This window comes from Schistocerca americana, chromosome 11 (assembly GCF_021461395.2).
Source record: "Schistocerca americana isolate TAMUIC-IGC-003095 chromosome 11, iqSchAmer2.1, whole genome shotgun sequence".
Classification (NCBI taxonomy): Eukaryota; Metazoa; Arthropoda; class Insecta; order Orthoptera; family Acrididae; genus Schistocerca; species Schistocerca americana.
In genome coordinates, this window is record NC_060129.1 from 171842573 (window position 1) to 171870136 (window position 27564).

A 27564-nucleotide genomic window follows, 5' to 3' on the forward strand; every position below is an offset into this window, starting at 1 on the left:
CCTGAATTATTTTGCTGTTATCTGGCGTCGTCTCACTTTTGCTACAGCATTGCTTAGAGTATTTGTGTGCTGTATGCTACTCGAGGAGAGCTGAAATTAGTGAGTCACAATAGGATTGACTTTTTTGGATCTTTATTTAAAAAATTACGAATATTGCTCTCGTACAAACTCTTTCAGTTCCTGTTGTTTTGCACAGAGTTCTCTGGACTGCCTGCCTCATGACAGCATCTCCACCAGCCGCCTGTAGGCAGACTCCCTGGCGAGGTCCAGCGCTGTCTGCCCACCACGAGTTGTGGCCCCCCTGTCGGCCCCCGCGACGAGCAGCGCAGCCGCCACTTCTGCGCGGCCGTTGTATGCCGCAACATGCAGCGGCGTCCACCCATCATCATCCCTGGCGTCCACCGCCGCCCCCGCCCCCACCAGCAGCCTCGCCGCCTCGACGTCTCCCCTGCCTGCTGCCCAGTGCAGGGCGGTCCGCCCCAACCCGCCCCTCGCCTCCACGTCGGCCCCTGCGGCGATCAGCGCCCTCAGCTCCCCCACTGCCCCCTCCTCAGCCGCCTGGACCAGCCTCCTGTCCCTCTCCCCTGCAGAGAGGCTCCTGCACAAAACACACAAACTGCCACTCTCTGCTACAAACACACAACACACAGAACGAGGAAAACAGTCACACGAGGAAACAACTGCTGCGAATACAAATCTGTCCTGAAACAAACCTACCGTATTCCCCCTCCCACAGTACAAAACAGTGCGCAATTGTGTGGATGTATTAAATTACAGCAAATCTGTTCTACCCCCCTCATAAGAAAATCTTCATTCATCGTCCATTACAAATAGCATTATACAACCTCTGAAAGAATTTCATTACCACATTTTGTCACACTCATTCCTGCAAGTTGAAAGGTGGCTACACTGAGCCACAGCGCCAGAGATTGCGCCAAAGAGTTTTATTCCGCCGCCTCCACTGGCAGTTCTTGTCGAGATGTGGCAGTAGTCAGTGCTTGCTGAGATGTCGTAGTAAAGAGTTCTGGTCGAGAGGTCGTGCTGGAGTGTGCTTGTTGAGATGTGGTAGTAGCGAGTCGGTGTTGAGATGTTTTAGTAGGGAGTGCTTGTTCCATGTTTTATGCAGTTGTTTGATGGGCTAGACAGCAGATGTTGTTCTAATGGAGATATTGTAATGATTAGAGTGCTTTTCATCAATATATATGAAGGTAACAAAACTCGCTTTTTTTTTCTCATTATTTCAACGTCTTGAATAATGCGTCATTACAGGTTCAGTCAACAAAGCATCTGGCTTGTCTTCTTGTATTAGAGTGTAATTCTGGTTTCCTTGCGTAATTATAGTATTTCTATTTTCTTTAATTACTTCAGTATAAATGACATTTAAAATTTCTTGTCTTATTGAAGAAGAACTGTGCCAGATGTGTACGTTGAATCACACTTCCACACACAGAACAGCTACACTTGTGCTTTGTTGGCTTCGTAAGTTTTATAGTTGCTAGGGACTTAATTAATTAATTGTGTTAACGGAAATTCTTTCATTCTTTGTTGTTGTTCTTTGCAGTCTTTGCCTGTACAAAATGTTCACTACATGAGCCCACAAGAGAAAACTGCTCTGTGTGATTATCGGTTTACATGCAAACTGACACTTCGATAATGCAAATACCAGGAAACGTGTTATTGTACATTACACAGCCATTACGCTTGCATATTCAAATTTATTGTAATAAATGAAACCTCAGAAAGCAGCATCCTCCTTTAAATGACACGACAAAAGTTTTCTCACTTCGCTACTATCTGGGAATGCAATCCAGCAAGTAAAGACGAAATATCTCAAGTATGGGTTCAGTCACAAGTAACAAAGAGTGTCCAAGTTGAAACTTGAAATGATCTGCCATAAAGTTTTGTTTCCCGGAGATTCGAACGCAGCACTTAATCGGATGGTTAACTAAGCAGAATGAAACGCCAGAAACCGTCATTTTTAACCAGCAATGAGATGACAAACTGAAACCAGGAGACGAAAGTGTTTTGTGTTATGGGCATTCGAAACCAACACCTATCGACACGGACCTCTAGTCACGTGTAGACGTTATATAATGACTTACTTCATTAGCAGCGAAATGTGCGCATTTCTGTATTGTAAATAAAATTATGAAAATTTTCTGCTGACTAGCAATCGAACCCTGGACACACAGTTGTTGACTACATACAAAGATACCTCGACTGTGCTATTCTCTTTCACCAGTAGCTAGGAGTGGCATGTTTGAAAGTGACACGAAAGGGACGAAAAGCTGCCCGTCTGACTTGGGACTCGAAACCAGTACCACCATTATTGTTAACAAAGTCCAGAGAATCGGTAAAATCAGAATAATTTCTCACATGTATTTTTTTGAGCTCATGTTGCAACTTAAAGTGACATGCCAGGATTCGAACCCAGGGATGTGTGTCTTGTGAACGTCTTTACGACTTTGCAGACAAGTGGAGACAATGAAGCAGTGGAAATGCATCATCTGAAAGTGATCAAACGTGACGAAAAGGGAGATCCGAGTTCGAATTCCAGTCCATCGTCAATATTTTCCACGTCTCAGGCTCGAATACAGTAAGAGTCAAGTGCGCTGCGGCCTTGTACAGCAATTGGCTTATTGATTTAAAAAAAATATCGCTTAAGAAAGGTGACTGGCGACAGAGTTTCGACCCGGCGTGACTTCCGCCTCTGTCAGGGCCCAACCTGTAGCGACTCTCCTGCAGACTACCAGAGGTGGTAGAGATGCTGCTTATGCTTGGTAAAAATGATTGCCGGATACGAGAAACGAACCCAGACCTTCAGCATTCGTAGCAAGAATCATTTCAACTTTTTCTTAACTAGCAACTATTACCACGAATTAAAATTCATGCGAGTTGCGGTATTCGAATCCAGTACACGCAGACTAGAAACTCGCGCCCTTAACCCCTTTATTTCATTTAATTTTTTAACCATTCCGAGGTCTGGCCACGACGCCTCCCCCATACCTGTCACCGAGTCGCTGCGCTATTTTCGCGCATTATTTTTTATTTTTTTATTTCTAATTTTTATTTTTAGCACTTCATCTGAAAGACCGTGTTTGCACACAAACTAACTCAGCTGAGAGCGACGCCTTCCAAGCTGTGTTCACGATGGTTTGCTTTCTGATTTATTTCTCAACATCTTGTAACTCGGCCAATGCCTCAGTTCCCGAGGCTCGTTTGGAAAGTTGGTCTTCTGCCATCACTGAGCACTGCACGCGCTGGAAGCTCCGTGCTGAGATTCCTGATACAGCGGGTGACGATGAATGTAACGCAGAACAGCAGAAATCAGTGCAGTCGCTTCTGGCTAAAAGGAGTTTCGACATACGGAACGAAGTGAAATAAAGTGTCCTAAAAAGTACCATGTGCTCTGTCGTGAGGACCAGCTTTTCCTCCGAGATTCCTTCAACACAAAATAGAGTGCTTCTGACCTATGTATTTTAAATTAGATTTCTGTTTTTCTTAAAAATAAGTAAGGCAGTAAAAAACACCGTTTAACACAAAAGAGCTTAAGGACGATACATTATGTTGTTCTTGCGTTACGCCTTTTTCTATTCAGTTTGCACACTGTTTCACGTAACTGTATGTACTGAAACATGTTGCGAAGTTCCTCTCGCAGTTTCCCGCCTCAGCGACGCACGCGCCGCCCCGTGGCCCGCTTGTGCCCGGCGTGCGTGCGGCGACCCACCCAGCGTCCGCCCGTCTCGCTTCCCTCTGCTGGCAGGTGGTGCGTTGTCTGTCCTCTTAGCCAGTTTACAGCATTCCTTTATTCACGCGGCACGTCGCTACGATTCAAGAAAATTGTAAGGCAAGGTACTGGGAGTAGAGTTCGTGTTATTGTGGCTAAGAATTCTCTGATAACTCACCAGATGCCCTTCACTTGAGCGCGTACGAACCTCGCCTGCTGTCAGGTCGTAATTCTCTCACGTGCTGCCGACCACCCAGGTGGGCTGCCTCAAGTTTCGCTTTGGTTGCTACTTTCCTGTTTACTGCCCTCTACCGAGTAGTTTTCACACTCGTTGGTAGGTGAGGGGTGCCGATGTTTGTCCAGATGGCCCTCCAGCCGTAGTGCGGCTACTTTTGTACAGTCACGTTTCCGCTTTTGCTTCTCATTAATTCCACGTACATGTTCTTGACTTTTACCATATTCGACGGCCAACTCTGGTTTGAGTATAACTGAGTTGGAATCAAAATTGTTCAAAATGATGAAAGCCATTGGCGACGTGCCGTACATCTGTGGGAGGATTCGAGACAGTGGGAGTAATTTCGTCTGGTAAGTGCGGCGTGAGGGGCGTGTGTGTTTTCTTCCGCATCTCGTGTGTGGAACACACGAATATAGTTTCTCACTTTCTCCCAAAGTCGGCGATATTTAATCTCCCCCTCCCCCCTCCCCGTTGCCGCCTGAGATGGTCAACGTGTCAAACTTTATCTTAAAAATATTACCACGAGTTACAAAATGGCGCAAAGCTGACAGAAATCTTGCTGCTGTTTCACCTGTTATGGGTAAAACTTGTGCCACACAGTTGACTTTATAGAGACGATCTACATATGTGCAAAGTGTGGCCTTTGGATGTCGTCAAGCCTTCTCTATGTTCTTTGACTCCAACTGGCACGCTGGCAAGCACTTTCTTAGAGTTTGCAGCTGCAGTACGATTTACGTTAGACCTGTAGTCCAGAGCCAGAACTTGGACTGAGGTATCGCATGTTCGCAAAGATATTCCGCACCCCACATTCATGACGTGTGCTTTAGTGTTGCTTAGCTTTGAACCTGATGCAAGTCGGTATTTGCTGGTGACCTGCAGTGCCTTCTGCGACTCGCTCTCGCCGGAGATCACGACACCCCGTCACCTGTTTTGCCCTACACACGATATTCTGGCGACGTGTGTGTGTGTGTGTGTGTGTGTGTGTGTGTGTGTGTGTGTGTGTGTGTGCGTGCGTGCGTGCGTGCAGCCCTCGTAGCTGTTTCTGCAGAGCGGCTAGCAGGGCCTCAGCGGCAGTGGCGAACGAGGCCCTCCACACAGCACCACCTCGGCGCACACAACTCTTGAGTGCGAGCTGCCTGGTTAGCCGACCACTCACTGATCATGACTTGCAAACTGCTGTTCTTCAACATTATACCAATTACCTTGACAAAATATTGCAGAAAATCCAGTACGGTCATTGTTTCACGAAGGCACTGGTGACTCTCCCTATCGAAAGCATTCCCGAAATCGAGCGACATTACGGCGCACTCGAGCGTGACAACATGTGCCGCAGCTACCATGTCGCTATATTCACGGACAGTTTGAATACTTTATCTGCCTCTACCCACCGTAGTTCGATACGGGCCAGTCACCTCATGCATTATCATTTTCACTCTCCAGCAAGAACGCGCACCATTAATTTTGTAACCACCATTCAGGACAATAACTCATCTCAAGAGTCCCTTTAGTCAGCCATAGTGCCAGCAGTGCTAGTGTTTTCAATACAGTCCTTAGACAGGTAGTGCTTTTTTATTGTTTTCTACAAGAAGTGTCTGGTAACCACAGATTAGTCAGCTATCAGCCGCCTTTACTGGATTAGCAGTCTAGTTAAAAGTTGATTAACTCTCTACAGTAAGTTGATTCCTTAGGACGGATAGGATGTGTGACTACTGTGTACGGACGCAGGGGGAGCTGGCCACTGTCCGCGAACAGCTGAGCGTGTTGATGGCCGCGGTCAGCCGTCTTCAGGCTGCTGCCTCGGAGTGTAGCGGCAGTGGGGAGTCTGGTGCGTCGCAAGGTACATCCCAGGTGTTACACATGCTTCACCCACTGTCCCTGCTGTCGAGACATCTTCGCGGGTACCGGGCGCGGTTGGGCCACCCTCTCCCCAAGGGGAGTGGCGGGTTCAGCAGCGTTCGCGGCGCACGAGGCGGAGGGTCAATGTGGAGGCTGGCCGTGTGGCATCGCCCGCTCTGCCTGTGAGTGGACATGTGGCCGCTCCTTCAGCAAGGTCCGAGCAGGCACACGGGGGGAGGGAGCTCCAACGTTAGGCTTAGGGAAAAAGCGGAAAGGTCTGAGAAATAGGCCAGCGTTCACTCTGTCTGCTTGCCGGGGGGCTTCACCCGAGATGTGGAGGAGGCCCTGCCGGCGGCGATAGAGAGCGCTGGGTGCACCCGACTGCAAACTGTTGCTCATATCGGCACCAATGACTCCTGCCGTCTGGGTCCAGAGGTCATCCTCAGTTCGTACAGGCGGTTGACAGAGTTGGTGAAGGCAGAAAGCCTCGCTCGCGGGGTGGAATCTAAGCCAACTATTTGTAGTATCGTTCCCAGAACCGATCGCGGTCCTCTGGTTTGGAGCCGAGTGGAAGGCTTAAACCAGAGGCTCAGACGATTCTGCGGAGATCTGGGGTGCAAATTTCCCGACCTCCGCTATCGGGTGGAGAAATGTAGGGTCCCCCTGAATAGGTCAGGCGTGCACTACACGCCGGAAGCGGCTACAAGGGTAGCGGAGTACGTGTGGAGTGCACATGGTGTTTTTTTTTAGGTTAGAGAATCCCCTCCCTAGGCCCGACAACACGCCTCCTGAGACGCAGCAAGGTAGGAGTAGGCAAAATGCAACAGGGAATAACAATATTAATGTGCTAATAGTAAACTCCAGGAGCGTCTACAGAAAGGTCCCAGAACTGCTCTCATTAATAAACGGTCACAACGCCCATATAGTACTAGGGACAGAAAGTGGGCTGAAACCGACGTATATAGTAATGAAATCCTAAATTCAGATTGGAATGTATACCGCAGAGACAGGCTGGACAGTGAAGGGGGAGGCGTGTTTATAGCCATAAGAAGTGCAATAGTATCGAAGGAAATTGACGGAGATCCGAAATGCGAAATAATTTGGGTGAAGGTCACGGTTAAAGCAGGCTCAGACATGGTAATTGGATGTCTCTATAGGCCCCCTGGCTCAGCAGCTGTTGTGGCTGAGCACCTGAAGGATAATTTGGAAAATATTTCGAGTAGATTTCCCCACCATGTTATAGTTCTGGGTGGAAATTTTAATTTGCCGGATATAGACTGGGAGACTGAAATGTTCATAACGGGTGGCACGGACAAAGAATCCAGTGAAATTTTTTCAAGTGCTTTATCTGAAAAGTATCTTGAGCAGTTAAACAGAGAATCGACTCGTGGCGATAACATATTGGACCTTCTGGTGACAAACAAACCCGAACTATTTGAAACAGTTAACGCAGAACAGGGAATCAACTATCATAAACTGGTTACTGCATCGATGATTTCAGCCGTAAATAGAAATATTAAAAAAGGTAGGAAGATTTTTCTGTTTAGCAAAAGTGACAAAAAGCAGATTTCAGAGTACCTGACGGCTCAACACAAAAGTTTTGATTTAAGTACAGACAGTGTTGAGGATCAGTGGACAAAGTTCAAAACCATCGTACAATATGCGTTAGATGAGTATGTGCCAAGCAAGACTGTAAGAGATGGAAAAGAGCCACCGCGGTACAACAACCGAGTTAGAAAACTGCTGCGGAAACAAAGGGAACTTCACAGCAAACACAAACATAGCCAACACCTTGCAGACAAACAAAAATTACGCGAAGCGAAATGTAATGTGAGGAGGGCCATGCGAGAGGCGTTCAATGAATTCGAAAGTAAAGTTCTATGTACTGACTTGGCAGAAAATCCTAAGAAATTTTGGTCTTGTGTCAAAGCGGTAGGTGGATCAAAACAAAATGTCCAGACACTCTGCGACCAAAATGGTTCTGAAACAGAGGATGGCAGACTAAAGGCCGAAATACTAAATCTCTTTTTCCAAACCTGTTTCACAAAGGAAGAATGCACTGTAGTTCCTTCTCTAGATTGTCGCACAGATGACAAAATGGTAGATATCGAAATAAACGACAGAGGGATAGAGAAACAATTGAAATCGCTCAAAAGAGGAAAGGCCGCTGGACCTGATGGGATACCAGTTCGATTTTACACAGAGTACGCGAAGGAACTTCCCCCTTCTTGCAGCGTGATACCGTACGTCTCTAGAAGAGCGTAGCGTTCCAAAGGATCGGAAAAGGGCACAGGTCATCCCCGTTTTCAAGAAGGGACGTCGAACAGATGTGCAGAACTATAGACCTATATCTCTAACGTCGATCAGTTGTAGAATTTTGGAACACGTATTATGTTCGAGTATATTGACTTTCTGGAGACTAGAAATCTACTGTGTAGGAATCAGCATGGGTTTCGAAAAAGACGATCGTGTGAAACCCAGCTCGCGCCATTAGTCCACGAGACTCAGAGGGCCATAGACACGGGTTCCCAGGTAGATGCCGTGTTTCTTGACTTCCGCAAGGCGTTCGATACAGTTCCTCACAGTCGTTTAATGAACAAAGTAAGAGCATATGGACTATCAGACCAATTGTGTGACTGGATTGAAGAGTTCCTAGGTAACAGAACGCAGCATGTCATTCTCAATGGAGAGAAGTCTTCCGAAGTAAGAGTGATTTCAGGTGTGCCGCAGGGGAGTGTCGTAGGAACGTTGCTGTTCACAGTATACTTAAATGGCCTTGTGGATGACATCCGAAGTTCACTGAGGCTTTTTGAGGATGATGCTGTGGTATATCGAGAGGCTGGAACGACGGAAAATTGTACTGAAATGCAGGAGGATCTGCAGCGAATTGATGCATGGTGTAGGGAATGGCAATCGAATCTCAGTGTAGACAAGTGTAATGTGCTGCTAATACACAGAAAGAAAAATCCCATATTATTTAGCTACAATATAGCAACTCAGGAACTGGAAGCAGTTAATTCCGTAAATTATCTGGGAGTACGCATTAGGAGTGATTTAAAATAGAATAATCATATAAAGTTGATCGTCGATAAAGCAGATGCCAGACAGATTCATTGGAAGAATCCTAAGGAAATGCAATCCGAAAACAAAGGAAGTAGGTTACAGTACGCTTGTTCGCCCACTGCTCGAATACTGGTCAGCAGTGTGGGATCCGTACCAGATAGGGTTGATAGAAGAGATAGAGAAGATCCAAAGGAGAGCAGTGCGCTTCGTTACAGGATCACTTAGTAATCGCGAAAGCGTTACGGAGATGATAGATAAACTCCAGTGGAAGACTCTGCAGGAGAGACGCTCAGTAGCTCGGTACGGGCTTTTGTTGTAGTTTCGAGAACATACCTTCACCGAGGAGTCAAACAGCATATTGCTCCCTCCTACGTCTCGTGAAGAGACGGTGAGGATAAAATCAGAGAGATTAGAGCCCACACAGAGACATACCGACAATCCTCCTTTCCACGAACAATACGAGACTGGAATAGAAGGGAGAACCGATAGAGGTACTCACGGTACCCTCCGCCACATCATCTAACTTGAAACTAACTTACGCTAAGGACGGCACACACGCCCATACCACAGGGAGGACTCTGACGGGGGCAGCCGCGCAGACCGCGCGGCGAACGGTGGGAAGTATCAACACAAAGCCATCATCAGACGTGACGAAAAGGGAGATCCGAGTTCGAATCTCAGTCCAGCACCGATATTTTGCACATCTCATGCCGAAATAAAATAAGAACCAGCTGCCCAGTGATCTTGCACGATGAGTGGCACATTCATCAAAAAACACTCTCGCGTAAGAAAGGTTACTGGTGACTGGCTTTCAACCTGGCATGATTAGGTCTCTGTCATGGCCCACCCTAGAAGGACTCTCGCGCAACAAGTAGCAAAGTGACGTCTCGTATGTCCGTTTGGAAATTTCGACGTGTTATTCCGATCCGAGGTTAAACACATCGACTGAAGAAGTTGCTGGCTCATCTGGAATAGGAGAATAAATTCCTGAAGAGTCCGTTCATAGTGACCTATCAAAATTACGATTGAAGGGCGCAGTGGTGTATTATGAAAAGCTGTTGACGGAAAATATTTTAATTGCATCGACATCTTCGGAAGAAATCTCTCACGATGCTATGTTATTGGCCGGAGAACTTTATACACTGGAACTTTTGGGCGCAGAAACATTCGTAACTGAAGAGGAATTAATTGACGCTCATGAGGATTGCGAAGAATGTGAGGAGAACGACGAACAGTTCGAAGTGCCACAAAATGATTCGTCTCCAGACGAATATAAACAGTCACCGAAAAGATTTAAAGGTAACATGATTCCCTTTGCCTACAAAGTCAAAGTCGTGAATATTGCTAAGGCGCACCTCACGTGGTCCTTGGCGACATTGCAAGAAAAGCCAATTGATGCGAAAAGAATATCTTTCACAATGGAAGACAAATTTATCCATTCGCGTACCACCACTTTTAAAATCTGAGGCGATAGATTCGTGGACCTACGACCGTTTTGTGGAAGCAAGACAGCAACATCAGCAAGTTGCGACAATGGACATTGGCTGCGGCTGCACAATTCGTCGATTTCAAATTCAAGGCGTCTTATCGATAGGTCACGGCATTTAAACAGAAGCACAGAATTTCACAACGCAAGCTCACGAAACTGGTTTCGAAAAAAGAAGCGGCGTCAATGGAGGCCATCCAGGCGTCTGCGGATGCCTTTCGTCGGCAGACGTGCCGGTTAATCCCTCAATACCACGACGAGGATTATGCGATAAATACTGACCAAACAGGTAAATACATGTTTTGTGCGTACAAAATGTTTTTACCGATGTAAAATATATCAATTCAAATTTAATTGTAGAAAAAGATATTTACATACACATTCGAATATTGTTTAATATTAAAAATACTATTGTTTTAGGATACCAATATCAATCTCACTGAAAAAGTAAGTAAAACAGTTTTCGTGAAAAAGTCGGATTTGAATAAAGTGACGCATTCGTACACCGCACAATATTCAATAACATTATCCGGAAAACTGCTGCCACATGTCTTCATATGCTTACAAGAAGCGACCGGTCATTTCGGACCTCGTATTCACTAATTAATAGATGGCTATGGCAATACTTATACGAACGTCATCGTAACATCATCGCAGTCCGGAAAAGGAACAACAGTTTTATACATGGATTTTTTTTCCGCAAATGTTTAAAATCTTTCGTCGGGGAGAGTAAATATTTGCTTCTCATTGACTCTTGGGGAGGTCAAACGATTCCGGAGACATATGATGGAATTTTTCAAGATGACGGAAATATGCCAACTTGGTCTCAAAGTCATACCTCAAAAATGCACTTCTTTGGTGCAACCTTGTGATGTTTACTTTTACAGGCAAGTTAAAAATTTCGTAAACCGCTTGCAAAATAGCAGCGCATTGTAACAGGAGAATCGTGAAATTAATTCCCGGGAAGATTGCATCAAAATTCATTCTATAATTCTCCATCAATCATCGTCACCAATATTCCGAGACATGATTCAGTATGACTGGTTTGCCTCAAAATTATCAGAAACTAGAAACATTTTCGTAAATATTAATGGGGCATGTTTTTGTACAGATTTATTGCGAACGCCCGTTTTTATATGTTGCGCAAGATGTCGCAAAAATTACTGCTTTGTTTGTTTTTACGATAATTACCACTGCGGTTCTTGTTTATAATTATTATATGTATAAAAATTGAATTTTTCCCAATCGACTTTGTTATTCTGATTAAAAAACCAATGTTTCTCCTCATATACTTTACAATGGAAAATGGAAAACCCACCGCCATGATTTGTGTTGTTGGACAAAAAGAAAGAAATGACATAGATGAGGTGACAGATAATTGCAGTCATAAATTACAGTGATCGAAGAATGAGTCTTTAGCAGTAGCACACATTTATCACCCTCGCTGTTACCTTCAGCTGGCGGCAGTTCAGCACATGCACATTTTCTTCTTCTGCAGCCTGAGGTTCCTCATCATAATTTCCCGGACCCAAATTAATCATTCAGCAAATCCTTGACGTGTGTTCCTTCCAGAGTAAATTACGTGGACAGAGGAGCAGTCCCGAACAGCGACATCGCAAAGTCCTTCACTGCCTTGTTATGTTTGTCAGTTCCAGCCTTCTAAACTCATCCTTGGGGAGTTCAAGATCTTCCTTCGTATCACACACCAGATGTTTGGCGTCACATTCTTGTATCTGCTGTACTACTGATTTATTTTTCATGTGCGACTTGCAGGTGAGGTTGGGAACGTGAACTCAACCCATTCCCTCTCTACTAGGAATCCAGTTTCTAACCAATACCCATTCTTTTGAAAACAATTCGGAGCATGTTACCACATTTCTTATTGTGATTCTGATATTTCAGTTTTTTCTCGAATTCATTTTCCGTATTTTCATGCTTCCGTCTTTCAGCTAAAATCACCTTTGCTGTAACTTTTTTGGAGTTTAAAAGCTTTTTGCTGAGATAACTTAGTTCAATATTATACTCCCGAATGTGTTTTAGCTTAAAACTTATTTTTTGTATATTTATCGGCGGCTCTACACTTTCTGGCCTGACAATGTCGTATAGTTTCGCTGTAGTGCACCCTGGATCGTTACACATTATGCCCCATGTTCGTTTAACATACAATGCCATCGCTTTAAACTTCATGTCAGACCCATTACTCCATTGCTTGGATCCAAAACTGCTGTCTTCACCGGCACTCGAAACAATTCCCCTATCCACAAGAACTTTGCTAAAGTGGACATGATCGCCTTCTCCACCATTGATGGAATGGGGAGAACCTGTGCTATGTAGTAGGCATTGGATAAAATATACGTGTTGATAAACAGTATTCTCTTGAACTGGTCTATGCTACGTTGACAGTTTTCAATCAAATCTCCCTTGATTTTTCTTGCCACCTCCCGCCAACTTATTGCGATCATTTTTAAAAGGGAAGTTGTCAATGCTATTCCAAGGGCTTTGCTTTCATTAACATGGTTCGCCCACTCAATGCGCAACTTAGCAAGCCGCTTTATATCTAGAAATTTATTTTTGTTTCCATTTACCCTCGGCACCTGATGCGGAACAGTATTTTGCAAGTACCATCTCTAGTTGCGTCACATCTGTTTGGTCTCTGATGATTACGCCTGCATCGTCAGCGTAAGCGCCTACCACGGTCATGGTAATGCCTGTCAGCCTGTGCTGTGGCTGTCTCAGGGGAGGTTCCAGCGATATAACGAACAGGAGCATGGATAAGGGGCTTCCTTGGGTAACACCCCTTTTTATTTCAATTTTTTTTGTCAGTTGACAGCCAACAGAGATTTGTGCAGTAACGCCCATAGCCACGTTCTCGGGGATGTCGATGGTTTTTGGCAGGAAGTCCATTCGACGCATTGTCTCTATCAGGTATTTGTGATTAATTTGATCAAACGCCTTATGGACGTCTATGAAAAGCAGTCCACATTTTATGTTACTTGCCTGCGCTAGCGCAATGACATCGCGACACAAAGCCGCAGTTTGTAAAATCGTCCTTCTGAAAGCACAAGTCTGCTGTTGGCCTATGATGTCGGCGGTGCATGGTGTAAAGCGCTTGTTAATTACTCGAGCTATAATTCTATAATCCGAATTTAAAAGCGAAATCGGCCGTAGGTTACTTATTTTTTTGCAGCCTGTGTTCTTCGGGATCAACACGATTTTGCATTGTTTCAACTCTGCAGGCACTGGCTTCCCCTGTAAGACTTCATTGACAATTTCGGTGAACTTTCTCCTATTAGGGTCCAAAATCGTTTATAGAATTCAATGGGCAGTCTGTCAGGTCCTGGAGATTTCCTAGCGGGGGAGCTGCACACGATTTCTAATACATCTTCCTTGGTGATGTCCGAAGAAATGTTATCATCATCTCCTCGCGATATTCGTGGAAGATATGCACCAAAGAGCTCATCGTATTCTTCTTCGTTTGTTTCCCCTGACGCATACATACGTTCATAATACACTGAGATATCTCTATTTCCTTCTGGGTGGTGAATATGGTACCATCATCGATCTGAAGTTCATCCACGAAACTACTACTATTCTTGGTGTGTCTGACAAGGTGGTACAGTGCAGCAGTCTCATCTTCAGTGACTGACTCTGCTTTGCTTTTCATTTCAAGTCCCTCCAGTTACTTACGTTTCAGACTTGATAATTTTGCTTTTATTTGCTTGATGTCTTTTAATCTTGTAGGAATTGCATCTGTCTGATCGTAGAGTTCCCTTAGCACGCTGTAGTAGAATTCTACAGTCTGTTTCCTTTCTCTGGCCATATCTATACTGAAAGATATTAAAACTTTCCTTAACTTCGGTTTCGCTCGTTGGGTCCACCATTCTATCACACTTGGAAAGTTGGTCAGTGAACGGAGACATATTTCCCAAGCTCTGGTTAGGGCATCTTCTAAGTCTTCTTCTGATAATAACGAAATATTTAGATTCCACTGGCTTCTTACTCTTCTGGTAGGTTGTGGTGTTAAATTTACGCAGGTCAACAACACACTGTCATCGGAAAAACTAACGGGAACAGCTTCTGTTTTCAGTACTTTATCTGCTAAATTTTCCGTTACGTAAATTCTGTCAATTCTACTACATTAATTCGCAACAATGAGTGAAGTTCACCATTGTTGGTTATTTTATTTCCCACGCATATTTTAAATCAACAACGAGATGTCTCAAGTCTCGTGAGTAATTGAAGTTGGGGATTTGATCCTTTCGACTCAATACACAATTAAAATTTCCCCCTATTAAGTTGGAGGGGGTGTTTCCTCAGTAAAGAAATGACGCTTTCAATAAAGAATGTGGCTCTTGCAGCTTTATTACTGCTGCCAGAAGGAGCATATGAACTGACTATAGTGACTCCTGCTACGTTTATTCCAATACCTCATCCCGATTCTAATTTATCAACGTTATGTACGGGGATGCCTTCTCTAACTAAAGTGGCTGTGCAACACTCGTTTCAGTGGAAATATTGTAAAAATCGACGTAACTGGACAAATTTAATTGTGGGAATACCACTTCCTGTAGGAGAGCAGTATCCGTCGCTGACTCATACAGAAACTGTTTCAGAGCAGCTATTTTAACATCCGACTGTATCCTATTAATGTTTAGCGTGGTAATCGTATATGACTAACATAGGGGAGTGACCTCTTTTCCCGCTAGTCTATCATTTGATGCCACTCCATGCCGGATACTTCCTGAGAATCTGACTGGAGACCACCGTCCCGGTTTGCATTATAACCTTTCTTTATACTTTTCTTGCGATTTGCATTGAGTCTGGCCTTCACCGAATGTCTGCTCCGCCCACCCCCTGAGCAGTTTTCCACTGAGGGCGGTGTCGGTGGATCTGGGGGGCAGTCGTGTGCCACCATCTCGTCTCGTCTGCCAAAGGCGGCGCACACGCAGTTTGCGAACGTTCTTCCAACGCCCCGTCACTTCTATGATCACTTTCGTTTGCTGTTTGTGTGTTATTGCTGTAAAACTCCGCTTCTTCGCCTTGGGATTTGGGCTGTGACGTCGCCTGTTGTTGACAATCACTCGCTACCTCGTCACGTTTGCTTTCAGTTGCATCTGCGAGTGAATCTGTCTGCACTGGTCGACGTACAGCTACTGCAGCGCGGGGCTGTGGCGTCACCGAGACGAGCGCATTGCCATCTACCGGCGCGCCCAGCGCTACAGAGTGGGGCTGTGGTGTCACTTTGACCTGTTCGGGTGATGGTGGCGGATTCGATTTGTCTACTGATGCACTTGACTCAAGAGTTTGAATCTATGCTGACAATATTGTCTGAAACAGTAGTTCCCAGTACTGTTTTCTGAACGTCACCTACAGCTTTCAGCGACAGGCTGGTATCTTCTTCATCTGTGCTACTGCCGTTACAAGTTCGACGTCTCTTGTTAGTGGCTATACTACTTTTTCCAGCCGGATTGTCTGCAGTGTCTTTCCTGAGTAAAGGTGGAAATGCTTCAAGAGTATTTTGTGGCCTTTCGTCCACATTTCCCGTAATGCTGGAAAGGTGACCGCCCGTCATTCATTTTCGGTCACAAGATCAGCCAGTGATAACCTTTTACGCTGTAGTAAATTATTCTGCAATACAAACACTTTTTTTGGACAGTTTTGCCGGAGATGCCCACTTTCATATGTGACAAATCAAAGTCTGTCCATTGTATATAACGTGCGCTTTGTAGCCACAAACCAAAATGTGAGATGGAATGTTCTGTTTGACATGCATATCGACAGAACAAATCTATGCTGGCTTGACCATCGTTCATTACAAATTTGCCTGATGTCACCTTATTTAGATAATACGTCTTTTAAGTAGCAGTTTTCTACCTCAGGGGGGAAATTAAATTCTCTGACTTGTTTATAATCAACATCAGCATTTGAAATGGTAACTCTACTCACCGAATTATCGCGATGGCGGAATTCGGCTTTTCCTTCAAATTTCTGCAAAATCCGTTCCAGCACCAACGAGGAAAGCAGCTTCACAAAAAAGCAGTATTGCTCCAAGTTATAATAAGCAGTGTGCGTCTGGTCCGAAGTAACGCCAATAACGTCAACGATCCAGTCACGAGTTTCCAGTTAACTTGGCTGAACATTACGGCCTGCTTTGTCAAATCCAAATCTTGGGGTAAGCTTTCTGGGAAACGTGGTTGCCATGTCAGCAGTTAACAGCTCGGGAAAACAAGGAAACTAAAATGCTGCATCACCAGAATCAGTTTTACACAACACTGTAACGCAGAGACTGAACGTAAAGTCGTAAAACCGAAACAGAAGCGCCACAGCGCGCCCGCTCAGGACGGCCGCAAAAGCCGCTATTCTGCTATTCTGGTCCCAGACAAACGAAACTTTTGTGTAATTGCTTGTCGAAAGGCTATGAACGATAATGGACACCGCCCAAAGCACAACTGTCCGTATCCAAATATATTTTTAAATTATTTAGCAGTGCGAACCAAACTGCGATCTCTGTTTACGTTGCTACGCAGAGATACGATCTACGATACAGGGGTTCACTGATGTCGCTTTGAGTACTAAAAACTCAACGGAATTGCCCATTGCTCTGCTTCTTTCGATGCGTTGTATTTACATTTGACTTTTTTTCCTGGAAGGGTAATCGGAAGTTTGCGTCAATGACAGAGTTACCGCCACAATCTTATCTTTACAGATACGCACTAACATTGAATTTACTTGCGTTATTACAGTGCCTGTGGTATTCAGAATTACGATGCAAAGTTCCTGTGCACCTCCGAAGGAACGGGCGAAGCGGCGACTACAGGTGCTATGAAATACGAGAAACGCTTCCGCAGTCGCGAATACGGACAACCATCAGATGTACAGTGGAATGACGACAGTGAAAGTTTGTGTCGGACCGGGACTCGAAGCCGTGTTTCCCGCTTATCGCGACCGGTCGCAATATCGTATTTATTCGCCGACATCAGGCAAACGACTTGCAGGTAAAATGCCTCACCTGTACAGATGTACGAGCACACGCTGTAGCCGCCGTAGTGCCTGTTCCATTGGAGACGCAAGCATATGCAGCGGAACTTCGCACTGTGATTCGGAATAACACGGGCTCTGCAGTGTCGTATTCAGTATATTGTACAACAAGTACGTTTAGATGAAACTTACACCAGTTGTCTTAGTAACGTTACTGGAACCTGAATAAGCGTTACTAATCCGTACAAATATAAAAATACCAGTTACTGCTATTATACACGCGTGCCCTAATTGCTTTGTACATTAGCATTTGCAACGACAGAGTCCAATGTTATTTACACTAATGGGAAACATCTAATATTTTCTGGAATGAAACATTTTGTGAAGATCACATCAACAGCTATAAATTGTTTGCAGGCACGTGTTTGAGATGGACAATGTTATGTAGAAATTGCCCCCACAAATCAACATCTTTGAGTGCAACTGTGTCAAACAGAAGAAAAAATTGTATTTGGTAATGCAAGCTGCCAGTCCTACCTCGTACATTATGTTCGAACTTCGCCCAACGCAGTGCTGTGAGTATGTACTAACTTTAGAGTGTCTTTGGTCCTTGCGGGAGAGTTTAAAATTTCAACTTTCCTCGGCGCTAGCGGCAACAATCATTCGCTGAGGTAGCGACAAAGGTCTGTGGGCTGCATTACACGGGGAATTAACGGAAAAGTCAACTCGGCTTCTGCATTACTACCACGTGAATTTGTGATTAATGTCTGAATGTGCTCACAATCAGTAATGTGTCACTATTCAAGTATGGTGCTGGTTTCGTGATTTTGTAGATAGTGTGCTGGCTTTCTAGTGACATGGCGGAATGAAATAAAATGATCATTTGGCATTGTTGGGCGGGAGGCCCCCGCGTGGGAGTTCGGCCGCCGTACTGCAAATCCTTTTTAGTTGACGCCAATGATGATGACATGATGATGGACACACAACATCGTCTCGAAGCAGAGAAAATCCCTGACCTCGCCGAAAATCAAACCCGGGACTCCGAGCGCGGGAACCGAGAACACTACGGCAAGACCACGAGCTGCTGACGCTTGGCGGAATATAGGCGGACGCCCGGGTTGGCGGTCATTCAGTGATAATGCATAACGCACCTAAGAAATGAATAATTTAAGCAGTGCTGGTTGAGCGAGGTTTGCCATCCAACAACATTATAAAGGGCGCGGAAAAAGAGTTTGACGAAAAGTGTAGGGTGGATGGACAGCATGAAACATAGGAATTTGAGTATAGCAACTGCGGGATCGCAACAGCTTATTTTCGGCGCTACCGGAGCATAATCTAAAACTGTCACGTGGACCTCTTTACTCAAAAAGAAGGTAATTCCCAGAAAATGTATGCATAAACACAGTCTTTGGACTAACCAGCTGTCACGATGAGAACAAGATAAACTGAAAGCATCACATTCACATGTATCGTACTTTGGACTTCTTCAGAAATGAAAACAGTCACACGACCATGTGTCATGTATTAAAAAGGTCAAAGTGGAAATGAGTGTGCAGACATGCGGATGTGCTGATCATGTGCGCACATGTGCGGCAGCAAACGACAGTCACATCTGTTATTAGACGTGTGTCCTAAATGAACGGCGGCGGCTCCACTTCCCTGTTTATGTGGTACAAGCAACACGGCAACACACCCAGTCCCGTTTACCCCTGGTGTCCAAAACCTTGACAGAAGTACTGAGAAATGGCAGGTACTGCGAAAAAGCAAAGGACTCACCTCAGGGCGAGTGGCGGACTGCAACGCATTCGCGTCTCTCTAGGCGGAGGGCCAATGTGGAGGCTGGCCTCGCCCGTTCGTCCAGTCAGTGGGCAGGTGACCGCTCCTTCAGCAGGGCCCGAGCAGGCACACGGGGGCAAAGGCTTGCTGGTTATTGGGAGCTCCAACGTTAGGCGGGTGATGGAGCCCCTTAGGGGAGTAGCGTACAGGGCTGCAAAGAATTCCAACGTGCACTCTGTCTGCCGGCGGGCCTCATCCGAGATGTGGAGGCGGCCTTGCCTGCGGCTATCGAGCGTACGGGGCGCAGTTGCCTGCAAGTAGTTGCTCACGTTGGCACCAATGATGCCTGTCGCTAGGGTTCTGAGGCGATCCTCAGTTCGTACGGGCGGCTGGCGGATTTGGTGAAGACCGCTGGCCTCGCACGCGGGGTGCAAGCAGAGCTCTCTATTTGCAGCATCGTTCCCAGAGTAGATTGGGGTCCATTTGTTTGCAGCCGAGTGGAGGGTCTCAACCGGAGGCTTCGTCGACTGTGACGGTCTTGGCTGCAGATTTCTAGACTTCCACTTTTGGGTGGGGAATTTTAGGACGCCCCTAGATAGGTCAGGGGTGCACTACACAAAGGAAGCGGCTACTCGGGTAGCAGAGTACTTGTGGCATGCACATGGGTTTTGTTTAGGCTAGGCAGTAGTGCGAGGTGTCCTGATGAACACTCACCAGTCGACGTGCAGGCAGGGAAATCAGGACGCGCTCTGTGTAAAGACACTTCAGCTATCAAGATATCAGCAGTAAGTTTTCAGAGTGTTCAGAATAAAGTTCCTGAATTTACTGTCCTCCAGGAAGTGTGTGGCGCGCAAATTATTCTCGGGGTTGAGACCTGGCTGAACCCCAAGACAGAAAGTTCTGAAATATTTAGTGAGGGTTGGAACGTGTATCGGAAAGACAGATTAGACACCATACTAGGTGGTGTCTTCAATGCAGTTGACAAAAATATTGTGTCTACTGAGGTCGAAGTAGAGTGTGATAGTGAAGTTACTGGACACGTTAAACAGGGCTAGGGGAAATAAAGGTAATTGTGGGGTGTTATTACCGGCCACCAGGTCCCACCGTAACAGTTCTAGAATCATTCAAAGGGAGTCTACATTCTGTATCGCAGAAGTACCCGGATCATGCAATATTAGTTGGAGGCGACTTCAACCTACGTAGTATAGACTGGGATCTCTATGGATTCATTACAGGTGGTACAGACAAGCCGTCGCGTGAATTACTTTTCAACACATTATCCAAAAACTGTCTTGAGCAGCTGAATCGACAGCCAACGCGTAATGGAAATATTTTAGATCTGGTAGCCACAAACAGACCAGACCTTATTTATGGTGTCAGTGTTGAGACAGGGATTAGTGATCATGATGTTGTCATTACGACTATGGTTACGAAAGTTAAAAAGTCCGTCAAGAAGGCTAGCAGAGTATTCTTACTAGAAAGAGCAGATAAGCAGTTGTTAGCATCCCACTTAGTAAATGAATCGACTTCATTGACTTCCGGTAGGATGGATGTGGAAGTATCACGGGCAAATTTTAAACACATTATAAATCACGCATGGGACAAGTGTGTGCCGAAAATGTGGGTTACGGACGGGAAAGACCCACCGTGGTTTAACAGCGCAATTCGGAGAATGCTCAGGAAGCAAAGGCAGTTGCACTCACGGTGCAAGAAAGATCGGGAGAATGAGGACAGGCAAAAGTTATTAGAGATTCGCGCTGCTGTAAAAAGAGCGGTGCGCAAAGCATTCAACCACTACCACCGTCATACCTTAGCAAAAGATCTTGCTGAAAACCCAACGAAATTCTGGTCTTACGTAAAATCGGTAAGCGTGTCGTAGGCTTCCATCCAGTTACTCACTGATCAGTCTGGCCTGACAACCGAAGACAGCAAAACGAAAGCTGAAATTTTAAATTTAGCATTTGAGAAATCTTTCACGCAGGAGGATCGTACAAACATACCACCGTTTGAGCCTCGTACAGATTCCCATATGGAGGACATAGTGATAGACATCCCTGGGGTTGTGAAGCAGCTGAATGGGTTGAAAATAAATAAATCGCCAGGTCCTGATGGGATTCCGGTTCTACAGAGAGTACTCAACTGCATTGGCTCCTTACTTAGCTTGCTTTTATCGCAAATCTCTTGCCCAACGTCAAGTCCCGGGCGACTGGAAAAAAGAGTAGGTGTCGCCTGTATGTAAGAAGGGTAGAAGGGCAGATCCTCAAAATTGCAGACCAATATCCGTAACGTCGGTTTATTGCAGGATTCTTGAACATATTCTCAGTTCGAATATAATGAATTTCCTTGAGACAGAGAAGTTGCTCTCCATGAATCAGCACGGCTTTCGAAAGCACCGCTCCTGCAAAACGCAACTTGCGCTTTTTTCACATGATATCATGCGAACCATAGATGAAGGGTATCAGACGGATGCCATATTCCTTGACTTTGGGAAAGCGTTTGTCTCGGTGCCCCACTGCAGACTCCTAACTAAGGTATGAGGATATGGGATTGGTTCCCAAGTATGTAAGTACCTCGAAGACTTCTTAAATAATAGAACCCAGTACATTGCCCTCGATGGTGAGTTCATTGGAGGTGAGGGTATCATCTGGAGTGCCCCAGTGAAATGTGGTAGGTCCGCTGTTATTTTTTGTCTACATAAATGATCTTTTGGATAGGGTGGATAGCAATGTGTGTGTGTTTGCTGATGATGCTGTGGTGTACGGGGAGGTGTCGTCGTTGAGTGACTGTAGGAGGATACAAGAGGACTTGGACAGGATTTGTGACTGGTGTAAAGAATGGCAGCTAACTCGAAATATAGATAAATGTAAATTAATGCAGATGAATAGGAAAAAGAATCCTGTAATGTTTGAATACTCCATTAGTAGTGTAGCGCTTGACACAGTCACGTCGATTAAATATTTGGGCGTAACATTGCAGAGCGATATGAAGTGGGACAAGCATGTAATGGCAGTTGTGCGGATGGTCATCTTTGGTTGATTGGTAGAAATTTGGGAAGATGTGGTTCGTCTGTAAAGGAGACCACTTATAGAACGCTGGTGCGACCTATTCTTGAGTACTGCTCGAGCGTTTGGGATCCCTAACAGGTCGGATTGAGGGAGGACATAGAAGCAATTCAGAGGCAGGCTGCTAGACTTGTTACTGATAGGTTTGATCATCACGCGAGTGTTACGGAAATACTTCAGGAACTCGGGTGGGAGTCTCTAGAGGAAAGGGGGCGTTCTTTTCGTGAATCGCTACTGAGGAAATTTAGAGAACCAGCACTTGAGGCTGACTACAGTACAATTTTACTGCCGCCAACTTGTATTTCGCGGAAAGACCACAAAGATAAGATAAGAGAGATTAGGGCTCGTACAGAGGCATATAGGCAGTCATTTTTCCCTCGTTCTGTTTGAGAGTGGAACAGGGAGAGAAGATGCTAGTTGTGGTACGAGGTACCCTCCGCCACGCACCGTATGGTGGATTGCGAAGTATGTATGTAGATGTAGATCTATGTTCTCAGTTGTTTAAAAATGACTGGGTACTGCAATTCTTTTTTGTAGCCATTGGTGAAAACTCAGTGTGTGCTGTGCCACCGAATAATAGGCAGCCAACGTAAGTTTTCAATTGAAAGACACTACAATACATATCACAAAGACGAGTATAGTGTACTCAACAGTGAAGAACGGCAAGCAAAATTAAATGTCCTTAAGAAAATGGATGAGACACCAACTCGATTTTACAGTACGTCAGAGTAGCTGATATTTCTTAGTTTCTTGTGTTACATTTATGTCTATTTTACTGTATGCTGTACAATGTACTGTTTTCAATTTTCCAGAATGACAACCACACTATATCTTCACTGCAAGCAAGTTTTAAAATCGCATTAAGAATTGCGCAATCTGGGAAACCCCTTTTAGGAAGGGGAGTTTGTGAAAGGGTGTCTCACTGATGCTGCAGAACTTGAGTGTCCCCCGAACGTTAGCAGGTTTCAAGAAATCAGTCTATCCATACAAACAGTGACAAAGACGTATCAGTGCTATGGCCGGCGATGTGCACAGGCAGCTAATAAATAAGGCAAAAGACGTTGTTGCTTTCTCTGTTATGCTTGATGAAGCAACAGATGTTACAGATACAGCCCAAGTTGTGATATACATACGAGGTGTCGATAACGCACTTTGTGTAACAGAGGACGTTTTGGACTTAGTACCTTTGAAAGGGACTACTACAGATGCGGACTTACTCCAAGCTGTCAAGCAAGCGATTGATGGTGTAGGTATGGATTGAAATTTGTGAGTCTCAGTGACCACATATGGAGCACCATCAATGCAAGGCCATCGGAGAGGACTCATAGCACGGATGCGCCAAAATCTAGGGCGCACAAATGGGACGTATGAAATTCACTGCATTCTGCATCGAGAGGCACTTTGTGCAAAATCAGTAATGTTAGCAAACGTCATGCAAATTATTGTGCATACTATAAACTACCTGAAGACACATGGGCATAAGCATCGCCAGTTTCGGCGGTTCTTGGAGGAATTAGGAGCGGAGTACGGCGACATAGCTTACTATACTGAAGTAGGCTGGATCAGTTGAGGTAAAATGCTGAAAATATATTTTGATTTACGTTTGGTCATAGTAACATTCTTACATGAGAAGGGAAAAAGTGAACCTATGTTGGAAGACCCTTGTTGGATATCAGACCTTGCATTTCTTGTGGACATTACGTCTCACATGAACAGCCTGAACATCAGTTTGCAAGGTGAAAATAATTTCTGACACGTTGGAAAAAGTAAATGCCTTTGAAAGGAAGCTTGCGCTTTGGGAGCGCCAGCTAATGACAGAAAACACTGCACATTTCCCGACTCTTGGACTGGTCCATGAAAGTGCTAGATTTCAAGAATACATATCAATAATTGTAAAAATTAAGGAACAATTTCGAGCACAATTTGCAGATGATACGAGTTTGTCTCCTGCCATTGGCCTCTTTGCTCAACCGTTCTCGTCGTCAGTTGAAGATGCTCCAAATGTTCTACAGAGGGAACTGATCGACCTACAGTGCAATACAAGACTGAAGGACAAGTTCTTTGAAGTGGGAAGTTCAAAAGAATTCTACGAAAATTTTTCACAACAAGAATTTCCACGCCTGCACAAAGATGCCGCGAGACTTATGTCCATGTTTGGGTTGACATATGTTTGTGAAAGGTTTTTCTGGGTGATGAAAATGAATAAATCAAGGTTTCTGTCAAGCATAAGTTATGAAAATCTACACAACTGCTTGCGTTCGTCAATGAGCTAATCCTTTACGCCCGATATTAACTATATCATTCCTCATGACCAGTGATAAACGTGTTTGGATTTATTCCTTTCATAATTAAAAATTATTGTTTACTAACTGTGCATTATTGCATCATTCTGCTCCATGGTACACTATTATCAGGAAAATTGCTCATTAAACCGATTGTTCCAATGTATACTTACATTTAGGGTTTTTTTAATGTGTGAAGGGCTACGCTCAGCTGAAGTCGATAAACAATAACCTTCATCTAATTGTCTGTTATTATGCAGATTTTAGACGGAACTGATAATAGTATTGAAATAGCAGGTGATCGAGAGGTCTGCGGTTATCATTCTGTTCAGAGGTCAGTGAGACAGAAATTATGTGGGTGTAACTGAGGGCACCGAGAATTAGTTATAGGAAACCTTGCATTAGTTTAATGTTATTTGAAATCATGAATAAGGTTCGCTGGAAGTCACTGACTGCTCTCTTTCTTAAATACTAGATCAAAAACATTACACGTATTTGCGTGCCGTCAGTCAAGCTGCCTTAATAAAAACCCACGGTTGTTAACTGTATTACTTGTCTTACTGGGTTAAACTGGTAACGTAAAAGTAGACGTCTCAATGAGTAGACTGTGACGGTATTTTAAATGTTTTAATACGCAAAATACCTCCCCATGGTTGGCTTGCATGCTGTGGAAAGAGCACTAGAATGCACTGGTACAGAGTACCCCAGCAAGTGGATAAAGCGACATCTGTGCATAGAAACGTGCACTATATGAACGCTGGCGGCTGCGGCATGCACGCTGTGACCCGGAAGTTGCACATGTGCAGGAGCACCGCATGCGTGCAGAATTTCTGGCCGGCTCTGAGAAAGCGGAATTTATTACTATCTTAGAAAGCAACAGTAGATCATTTTCGGCTAACCCGGACTGGCTCAAAATTTTGGATACTGTATTGCAACTCTGGATCCATTCTTTGTGGAACCGTATTCGGTACCTTTTTCTAAAAACCAGGCCGTACAGAATGAAACAGATAAGATTATGGAATGAGGAGTGATATAACACAGTAACAGCGAATATATCAGTCCACTTATCATTGTAAACAAGGATGGAGGAGTACATGTGGCCATTGATGCACAAACTCTAAACAAAGTAAAAAGAGAGGTGCACAGGCCTGAAAATCTGGACAAAATGTTGCAAAAATTTCATAATGAGGTATTTAACCAGTTTCCACATGACTGCTGGCTATTGGCAAATCCCATTAAGTCTAGAATTGCATGAATATAAAGCAATCCTGTTTACTGGGAAATGTTATCGATACAAAGTAGTTCCATTTGGACTGAATACCTCTCTGGCAGTGTTTATTAGAGCTCTGGACTTTGTGTTAGGAGAGGAGTTGAGTTCCAGGTTAACTATCTATGTAGATGATTTATTTATCTACAATGAAAACTGGCAAAAAAAGCTCCAAATTGTTGCTCTTCAAGCAGGAGGCATCACTTTAAAATTATAGAAATGTGAACTTGTAAAATTAGAAATTAAATTCTTGAGCCGTGTAATTACTACTACCAGCATTAATAAGGACCTGGAGAAAGCTACGTGCCTTAGAAAAATTTCCCCCACCAAAAAATAGGAAACAGGTGTAAGCCTTTTTAGGTTGGTGTGGATTTTACAGAAAATTTGTTAAGGGGAAACCCTTCAACAATCCACACTTGAACAATCTATAAAAAGATTTAGTGCTTTTGTTTGGACAGATCAGAGTCGGCAGGATTGTGAATCTTTAAAGATTAAACTTTGACATGATAATGTTTTACATCACCCAGTACTGTCAGAGACTTTCAATATGAATACTGACAGTAGCACCTATGGGATTGGTATTGAAATTTTCCAGGAGATAAATGGTACAGGAAATTTAGCACATAGAACTATAGCTTTTGCCAGCAGGGCATTGACAGGAAACAAAAGGAACCATACCATATCAGAGGAGATAGCCTTGGCCATATTATGGGATCTAAAGAAATTTATAGGTTGGTGGGGTTTTACGATCTTCACACATTGACCACAAAGCTCAAACATTCCTTAAAGGTTGTTGCCTTCTAAATGGCAGGCTCACCCAATGGGCTTAATACCTGGAACAATTTCATTATGAAATCTGCTATGTAAAGGGTACAAAAAATTATGTGGCAATGAATTGTCCCAATGGTACTGATGTACCCAAGGAATGCAATGGAGATGGAACTTTCCAAATTAATTACATGAAGAAGATCAGGCAAAAATGAATCTGAACAGATTTGCAAAACCATGCGATATCATCAAAATGAGCAACCAAATTGGAAATCTGTATAAGTAAATTTTGATTTTTAAAAGTATCTTGTATAAGAGGAAAGGCTTCATTACTGAAGAATGGATGGTGTGTTGGCCTACCCAATTTGATACAGATGTCAGATTATTTTCACTAGCATTGGGCCAAAGGAGTGTCTAGATAAATTGGCTAGTGTTATAGTGATTGCCAATAGTACGAGTCGAAAGGTAACTGAACGTATTAGGTCTTGTGACATCTGCCAGATATCTAAGGTAACCAATAGAACTAATCAAGGCCCAATGCAGAACACGTTACCTAAAGATACCATGGATTTACTGTCTGTGGACCTGTATGGACCCCTCCCCACAACTTCTGGTAATTGTAAATGTATTTTAGTGATTTCGGAAGTATTTTCTACATTTATAAAATTGTATCTCCTGAAAAAGGTGACAGCAATGTCAGTATTCGATAGGATGATTCAGTATTTGAGAACCATTGGAAAACCCAGTGCAGTACTGCCCAATAATGGCCCCAATTTAATTTCAAAACCTGGAAAGATGGAATGGAGCAGAATGGTGTAGAAACTAAATATATTAATGAAGACGTTGCCTCATGGGTTTACTGAGTTCACACCTGGGGAAATTCTGCTCAGTACTAAGAGCAAATGTTTAAATGAGGAAAAACTAGAGTTCCCACCGTTTACAGATTTGGGATTAGCCCAGAAGAAAGAATTGGTAAAAGAAAAAACAAAGCCGAAACGAGATCTAAAACGAGCAACCTGAAGTTTTCCATGTTCAAAATTGGAGACTATGTTCTTCTGAAGACCCATGAATAATCAGGTGAACT

At 44.2% G+C, this 27564-nt stretch overlaps 1 protein-coding gene across 3 annotated transcripts in view; it reads right to left on the reverse strand.

The window, feature by feature from the left end:
- Nucleotides 1-212: 212 nt before the first annotated feature.
- Nucleotides 213-27564, reverse strand: part of LOC124553628 (protein roadkill-like) — a 106665-nt gene continuing 79313 nt past the window's right edge. For 2 of the 3 annotated variants that reach the window (XM_047127488.1, XM_047127489.1), the window contains exon 4: nucleotides 213-598. In XM_047127488.1, the coding sequence (XP_046983444.1) occupies nucleotides 217-598 (382 nt within the window). In that variant the 3' untranslated portion in view covers nucleotides 213-216. The remainder of the gene's footprint in view (nucleotides 599-27564) is intronic. The other variant, XM_047127490.1, reaches the window with a different exon arrangement.